The sequence below is a fragment of the Erythrolamprus reginae genome, chromosome 10 (genome assembly GCF_031021105.1).
Source record: "Erythrolamprus reginae isolate rEryReg1 chromosome 10, rEryReg1.hap1, whole genome shotgun sequence".
NCBI classification, from domain to species: domain Eukaryota; kingdom Metazoa; phylum Chordata; class Lepidosauria; order Squamata; family Dipsadidae; genus Erythrolamprus; species Erythrolamprus reginae.
The window spans coordinates 41,643,451-41,651,852 of record NC_091959.1 but is presented as its reverse complement, the minus strand read 5'-3'; the positions used below and the strand labels follow the sequence as shown (position 1 = coordinate 41,651,852).

Here is an 8,402-nt window from a genome sequence, read left to right as displayed (position 1 = left end):
CGATATTTTTTTGTTTTTAAATTTATGAAATGTCGAATTTTCGATCTTCCATCTGGTCAGAAATGTCTGAGTTTTGCCTGTCTTTTATTTTTTTCCAAAAAAACATTAAAAAGCCTTTTTTTCCTTTTATTTATTTATTTTGTCTACGTATTGGTAGTATACAAAGATATACAGTGATACCTCGTCTTACAAACACCTCATCATACAAACCTTTCGGGATACAAACCCAGGGTTTAAGATTTTTTTGCCTCTTCTTACAAACTATTTTCACCTTACAAACCCACCACTGCTGCTGGGATGCCCCACCTCCGGACTTCCGTTGCCAGCTAAGCACCCGTTTTTGCACTGCTGGGTTTTCCCTGAGGATCCCCTCCATGCGAAACCCCACCTCCGGACTTCTGTGTTTTTGCGATGCTTCAGGGGAATCCCAGCAGGGGAATCCCAGCATCGCAAAAACAGGTGCTTCGCTGGCAACGGAAGTCCGGAGGTGGGGTTTCCCAGCGAGGGGAGCCTCAGTGAAATTGCAGCATCGCAGAAACACAGAGGTCCAGAGCTGGGGTTTCAAGCACTTCCATGTTTTTGCGATGCTGCAATTTCGCTGAGGCTCCCCTCGCTGGGAAACCCCACCTCCAGACTTCTGTTCCCAGCGAAGCACTCATTTTTGCGATGCTGGGATTCCCCTGCAGTATCGCAAAAACACAGAAGTCCAGAGGTGGGTTTTCCTATGGAGGGGAGCCTCAGGGGAATCCCAGCAGAGCAAAAATGGTTGCTTCGGCTGGCAAAAGGGGTGAATTTTGGGCTTGCACGCATTAATCGCTTTTCCATTGATTCCTATGGGAAACATTGTTTCGTCTTACAAACTTTTCACCTTAAGAACCTCATCCCAGAACCAATTAAGTTTGTAAGACAAGGTATCACTGTAACAGTGTTTATATACATGATGCTAGTAAGAGAGAAACATTAGGACAGGGGATGGAAGGTATGCAGGTGGACTTATGCACGCCCCTTACTGACCTCTTAGGAATCGGAAGAGGTCAACAGTGAATAGTCTAAGGGTAAATTTTTGAGGATTTGGTGATGATACTACAAAGTCATATAGTGAGTTCCATGCATTAATTACTGGGTTACTAAAGTCGTATTTTCTGCAGTCGAGTTTGGAGCAGTTTACTTTAAGCTTGTATCTGTTGTGTTGTTGTGGTTGAAGCTGAAGTAGTCGTTGACAGGAAGGACGTTGTAGCAGATGATTTTACGGGCTATACTTAGGCGGTGTTTAAGGCAACATAATTCTAAGCTTTCAAAACCTAGGATTGTAAATCTAGTTGCATAGGGTATTCTGTTGCGAGTGGAGGGCTCTTCTAGTAAAGTATCTCTGGACATTTTCTAACGTCTTGATGTCTGAAATGTGGTATAGGTTCCAGACAGATGAGCTGTATTCAAGGATTGGTCTGGCGAAAGTTTTGTATGCTCTGGTTATTAGTGTGAGACTACTGGAGCAGAAGCTAACTATACTTTTGTTTTTATCCATTTAACAAACTTTCTTTAAGAAGGGAATATTTGAAATGAGCGGGGTCCTTGGTACTCTCTGAACTGGGTGGGGTTTTTTGCAAATGTTTTGTAACCCAGCTAGGTAATGTTATCAATGCTGGAAGGGAGGGAGTGGGCTTTGCTTTGTCACTGCATATAAAGATTGCCAGTTCCCAAATAGGAAAGATCAGTTTCTCAGAGAATAGGAATGCCTTCTGCAAAAACTTCAATTTTAACCAGACTGGTTCTCTAATAATTCATGGTTTTGGTCTGTTGTCTTTTCTTCTTTTCTCTCCCCCTCTCTCTCTTTCCCTCTCCCTCCCTCCCTTTATTTATACTGTATTTCTTTCTTTCTCCTATCTTCTTTGTTTTTTTCCTTTTCTTCTTTTTCCCCTTTCCTTATCCTCTTCTTTGTTTTCCCCTTTCTCTCTTTCTTTCTCTCTTCCACCCTTCCTTCTCTTTCTCTCCTTCTCTCCCTCCCTCCTTCCCTTTATTTACATGTATTTATTTCTCCTATCTCTTGTTTTTCCCTTTCTTCTTTCTTTCTTCCCTTATCTTTCTTGGTTTCCCCCTTCCTTCTCTTTCTTTCTCTGCTTCTCCCTCTCCCTCTTTATTTATATTTCTTTCTTTCTCCTGTTTTCTCTTTGCTTTCCCTTCTTTTCCCCCCTTTTTTCTGTTTTGTTTTTGCCTTCTCTCTTTTTCTTTCTCTTTCTTTTGTTCTTTCCCCCTTCCTTCTCTCTTTCTTTTTCTTTCTTTGGTCTTTCCCCGTTGCTTCTCTCTATCTCTTTTGTTCTTTCCCTGTTCCTCCTCTTTTTCTTTCTTTTTTCCCCTTTTCTTTTCTCTTTTTTGTTTTCGCCTTCTTTCTTTCTCTTTCCTTCTTTTGTTCTTCCCCCCTTTCTTCTCTCTTTCTCCCTTTTTTCCACTTGGAGATTAAAGTGACATGCCAGTTGACATAATACGCCAACAAATAGCTTCGTTTTAAACTTTCAACACTCCACGAAAGACCGTTCCCTCCCCCACTCTTCCCTCCTCAGCTTTCCCGCCCCTTTCCTGCTCGCCACGCTGCCGCAGCTGATTGGTCGTCCTGACGGACGCCTCGAGCCTATCAGCTCCCGGGCGTCGCGTCGCCGGGGGGCGGAACCGGAACACGTGCTTCGCGTTGGCAGCCGCGGATTGGCTGTCGCCCAGCGCCGGTACCGGAAACGGCTTCCTGAGGCGAAGTTGAAGCCGCCGCCACCGCCACGGCCGACCAGCCGGGCGAAGCCTCGGAAGGAGCGGAGATGCGGAGACCGCGCGGCGGCGCTTCTTTCTCGGTCCGGCCTGGCCCGCTGCTGAGGTTGCTGCCCCTGTTGTTGCTGGCCTGCGAGCCGGGCCGGGCGAATGAAGGCGAGGCGGGCGCTGTCACTTTCGGCTCGGTGCTGAAGCTGCTCAACACGCGGCACAACGTGAGGCTCCACTCGCACGAGGTCAAGTACGGCTCCGGTGAGGAGAAAGCGGAGACTACAACTCCCAGCCCGGGCAGGGAAAAAGTTGGGCCGCTTTCAGATGGACAGCTCCTAAAGGGGGAGGCTCTGTGATACGAATGAAGGGGGCGGGCCTAGCGGGAAAGACGGGCCTAATTCGTGGGAGGGGATGGAGTGGGGTTAATTTCCATTCAGACAGACAGCTCTTGAATGGGGGGGGGGGGGGGGGCTCTATCATGAGTTGAAGCTGCAGAGATTCCTAAGTTCCCCCGGTGTGTGTGTGTGTTAAATGATGCCTTGCATTCAGATGGGCAGTTCCTGAATGGGGAGGCTCTATCAGTTGAAGCTCCAGAGGTTCCTAAGTTCCTGGCGTGTGGGGGGGGGGTTGTTTAAATGGTGCCTTGCATTTAGATAGGCAGCTCCTGAATGGGGAGGCTCTAGAGCAGTGTTTTTCAACCAGTGTGCCATGGCACACTAGTGTGCCGCGAGACATGGTCAGGTGTGCCGCGAAGCTCAGAGAGAAAGAAACCAAGAGAGAGAGAAAGCAAGACAGAAAGAAAGCAAGAGAGAGAGAAAGCAAGAGAGAGAGAGAAAGAAAGCAAGAGAGAGAAAGAGCGAGAGAGAGAGAAAGAGAACAACAGAGAAAGAAAGCAAGAGAGAGAGAAAGAGAACAAGAGAAAGCAAGAGAAAGAGAGAGAAAGAAAGCAAGAGAGAGAGAGGGGGAGGGAAGGAGAGAGAGAGAAAGACAGAGGGACGTAGGGAGGGAGAGAAAGAGAGCAAAAAAGAGAGGAAGGAAGGAAGAGAAAGAAAGAGGGATGGAGAGAGAGAGAAAGAAAGAGGAAGGAAGGGAAAGAAAGAGGGAGGGAGAAAGAAATAGAGCGAAGGGGAGGAAGAGAGAGAGATACTTTTTTTGTCCAAACTCTTTTTAGCCGCCGCCCCACCCCCGCTCAATGTGCCCCAGGGTTTCGTAAATGTAAAAAATGTGCCGCGGCTCAAAAAAGGTTGAAAATCACTGCTCTAGAGATCCTGAATTTCTTTTCGGGGGGAGGGGTTGAGATGGTGCCTTGCATTCAGATAGGCAGCTCCTGAATGGGGAGGCTCTATCAGTTGATGCTCCAGAGATTCCTAAGTTCCCTGGGGGAGGGGGGTTAAATGGTGCCTTGCATCCTGAATGGGGAGAATCTATCACAGAGGGGAACTAACTGACAAGGTGGGTTTAAGCACACACACAAACACACGCACACTTTCATGGGTGAAGTTGCTTATACTTGCTTGAGATAAATAGCTCCTGAATGGGGAGGCTATATTACAAATGGGGACTATCAGAAAAGTCCCCTGGGTTGGCTGGGGTGGGTTTGCTGGTGCCCTGCATTCAGATAGACAGCTCCTGCATGGGGAGACTCTGTCACGGATGTGGACTACCTGGAAAAGTTGACCTAGGTCTCTGGGGTAGGGGCGATATTATTTGGTACATCAGATAGACAGCTCCTGAACCAGGTGGAGCCCTCATGGGTGGTAGCTACATTGGCTTGTATTTCAGATAGGCAGCTCCTGAATACGAAGGCTCTATTACAAATGGTTGCTACCTGCAGAGATGAGTTTAATTCACCCGCTCACTCCCAAGCTAGGCTGAGATCCTTCCCCTGGCATCACCTCTTGGGCTTTTGCCAACGTCTAATATAGGGTTTATCGAAGAAGAGCAGCTGTGTGACTTTTCTCCGTGAACAAAATCAGGAAATAAAACCCAGAAGCTGCCATGGCTGAATGCTACGTTTAACAGACAAGGAGGGTAGTGTATAAAATACATAGTGTGCTAAAACATGAACAGCGGTTGCAGGAACTGGATATGTGTAGTTTAATGAAAAGAAGGACTTGGGTGACATGATAGCATCTTCCAATATTTGAAGGCTGCCACAAAGGAGAAGGAGTCAAGCTATTCTCCAAAGCACCTGAGGGTAGAACAAGAAGCAATGGGTGGAAACTAATCAAGGAGAGAAGCAACCGAGAACTACGGAGAAGTTTCCTGATGGTTAGAACAATTATTCAGTGGAACAGCTTGCCTCCAGAAGTTGTGAATGCTCCAACACTGGAAGTTTTTAACGAAGATGTTGGATAACCATTTGTCTGAAGTGGTGTAGGGTTTCCTGCCTAAGCAAAGTCCCTTCCAACTCTGTTATTTTATTCTAAAATGGGTTTTATATAGAGTTGGAGGGCATTTGCTTTGTTCTCCAACTTCTGGAAAGCTATTGAACTTCATTAATATTATGCTTAATATTGCTATACCAAAGATGTCTATTTGTTATTGCTTCCAGCTTGCTCCTACTGGTCCCAGACAGAATATTTGGATAAAGAAGAAAGGAAAAAAATGAACAATACCCTTTAACCTCTGTTAATTCTGTAGCTTCCGCTTTGTAGATTGCTTCCGGCTATGAAATTTCAACATCAAGTTTTAAGAAACCAGTTTGGTCAGATCAGTGTTTCCATTGAATCGAGTCACCTTTTTGGAGTGATTGGTGTAATATCTAGGGAAAATACTGTCAATCAAAGCTAGATGGCTTCTGTATTGTTGATGTTCTACGTGTACATTTGGAGACATTATTGAAGTTTCACAGGGTTGCCAGAGTGAAGAGTGAAAAGTAAACAGTAAAACCCCCGTAAAGTGAGATTTCATTTAGCCTTATTTGCTGTTGATGGATCAAGAAAAATGGAAAATGAATGCAGTGCAACATCATTATTGTGTTTTTCTGCCTATTCCTCTTGGGAACAAATAACGTTAGCGCAACAATTCACTGACGAATGATTAACTATTTTGTTGTTAGGTAGTGGTCAGCAGTCAGTGACTGGAGTTGAAGGGTCAGATGATGCCAACAGCTATTGGCGCATCAGAGGCAGAAGTGATGGATCCTGTCAACGGGGAGTACCAGTAAAATGCGGGCAGGCAGTCCGCCTTACTCATGTCAACACAGGGAAGAATCTTCACACCCATCACTTCTCATCACCGCTCTCAAACAACCAGGTAAAAACTGTAGTACTTCCACCTATTTCACACCTGATGAATCCAATCGATTCTAGTGTTGAGTTGGGAGTAAGGACCCTGACCCTTGATATACACTATAGCTCTATAGAAATTTAATAAATAAGTCTTTGCTTTACTTATTTATTTATTTTTGCTTTTGATGAAATGTTGCCCTCAATTTTGTGAATTGTTAGAATGAATTTACAACAAGTTCATGAACCGTTTTTTGATAGTTCCAATGTTAAAAATCCTTAAAGCTTGTTCAAGGTATTCTGTTTGTTTCTTGCTGTGGAAAAACACATTCCCAGTATCATTTATACTCGCATATATTGTACACAAATGGCAAGATGTCTCTAATTCCATTTAAAGGACTACTTTGTAGAAGTAGAATATACTGTAATGCCACTTTTTTTTTTCTATAGCACAATTTGTGACCTTTTTTTGTCAGGCCCAAACAACCAGGCCCACACTTGCAGAGTTCAAGTTCCTTTATTTTGTTCTGCCTATAATATAGAAATCTCCCCAGTCTGGGAACCTTCTCTAGGGAACATTTAGATAAGGCTGGGGGGAGAGGTCAATCTGCTTGAGTTCTCCCTGCGGAGCACTTCCCAACATTTTCCGGTACTGTTTATATTACTAACTGCTCTGGAAATATATAGAATAAGAGAATGTGTGAGTGATAACTCCGCACCTCTGTCATTAACATTCTACTTGACATTGGTGTGAGTGGTTTGTTAATGGTATCATACAGTGTGTACATTGCGGTTTAGACTATCAAAGGGTTTCATAGCTACTTGTAACTGGTATAACAATCTGATTATTTCTACTAGCAAGATAAACTTACTGAAACTGCTACAGGGCTGAGAGAAAGTACTTTTATCTAAAGCAGCACTTTTTTTTTGCTCACACTTTGTTTTTTGTAGACATTAGCTGCAAAACCTCTGATGCCTTAAAAAGGGATAAAGTTGCTCTAGAAAATATTGACTTAAGTCACCATGCACTAAAGCAAAGCAAGTGTATATACTCATGATTTAAAGCCATTCACAGTTCATGCTTCAGCAAGTCAGGGTATGCATGTAATTTGAATCAGATCATTATTTCAAAGCTAATAAAAGGCTTGGTCCCAATTTATCATATCTTACCTACGTATTTCAGTTTTACAGTCTGAACCACAGTTCACAATAACTGTACGCACTGCAGGCTAAACCAAAACAATTTAGCTCAGGATTTCCTAACTTTAGATCCGTGGGCTTCAATTCCCAGAATTCCCCAGGCATCTTACTGGCTGGGGGATTCTGGAAGTTGAAGTCCACGGATCTTAAAGCTGGCAAAAAAATTTATTTTATTTTATTTATTTATGAGATTTCTATGCCGCTCTTCTCCGCAGACTCAGGGCAGCTCACAACAGAAGTAAATACAAAAAAATATAACAAATTTGACTTAAAATTAAAACCTCAATTCTTAAAAAAAAGATTAAGGTGATGGTTTTGCCCATCCAGGATCTTAAGCCGTCGCGTGGTAGCTTTGTCTTGTCGTTTGCAGACTGTGGCTTACGGGTTCAGCTGAGAGTGTAAACCCATCTTTAATCGCGCCACAAAGATTCGTCCTCACAACCATCTTTTTCTCTCGCCCCGTTTCTGCCTCCGATAGGAAGTGAGTGCCTTTGGCGATGACGGTGAAGGGGACGATTTAGATGTGTGGACGGTTCAGTGCAGCGGAACCTTCTGGGAACGAGATGACTCAGTGCGCTTCAAGCACATTGGAACCGATGTGTTCCTTTCAGTGACAGGGGAACAATACGGGCACCCCATCCGGGGCCAGCGGGAAGTTCACGGGATGCATTCCGCTAACCATCACAACTACTGGAAAGCCATGGAGGGGGTTTTCATCAAGCCCAACTCGGACTCCACGAAACACGATGAACTCTGAATGTGTCCGGATGAGCGTTTCATACCCCACCCCAAAAATTCCTTTCCCTCAAATGATCTCAATCCGACTGGTTCCTCTTCCTTTCCCCTGGCCAGTTTCTCTTCCTGTCTTGTTCATTTACCCTCCGCCCCTTTCTCCCCCCTCCCCCCAAAGGAAGGAAAAGTGATTTGCTGTCTATATTCTTAATTCCGAGGTGCAATAAAACCTAACTTTTGTAATTTTTTCTCATCAAATAGTCTCGAAACACGTGCCCGTCAGCAGTCACGATTGTCCGTAAAAAGCTTATTGGATCAGCCATTTATTCTGCCTGTTTTGACAGGAGAAGATGAATGCAAATACATCTTACGGTGAGGTACCTCATCTTACGAACGCCTCTTCTAACGAACTTTTCAAGATACGAACCCGGTGTTTAAGATTTTTTTGCCTCTTCTTCCGAACTATTTTCACCTTACGAACCCAAGCAGCTGCTG

The 8,402-nt window shown here is 44.4% G+C and overlaps 1 protein-coding gene across 1 annotated transcript; it reads left to right on the top strand.

The window, feature by feature from the left end:
* Positions 1-2,708: 2,708 nt before the first annotated feature.
* Positions 2,709-8,150, top strand: SDF2L1 (stromal cell derived factor 2 like 1). The gene is made up of 3 exons (XM_070762198.1): positions 2,709-3,006; positions 5,807-6,003; positions 7,654-8,150. Exons 1-3 carry the CDS (start codon positions 2,805-2,807, stop codon positions 7,930-7,932), a joined length of 678 nt encoding a protein of 225 aa, XP_070618299.1. The 5' UTR covers positions 2,709-2,804; the 3' UTR covers positions 7,933-8,150.
* The last annotated feature ends 252 nt before the right edge of the window (positions 8,151-8,402 follow it).

Bases quoted from the DNA above. Each gene is read 5' to 3' on its own strand.
- SDF2L1 (XM_070762198.1), top strand. From the start codon at position 2,805: ATGCGGAGACCGCGCGGCGGCGCTTCTTTCTCGGTCCGGCCTGGCCCG. The intron at 3,007-5,806 runs GTGAGGAGAAAG...TTTTGTTGTTAG, and splicing joins CGAGGTCAAGTACGGCTCCG to GTAGTGGTCAGCAGTCAGTG. The intron at 6,004-7,653 runs GTAAAAACTGTA...TGCCTCCGATAG, and splicing joins CACCGCTCTCAAACAACCAG to GAAGTGAGTGCCTTTGGCGA.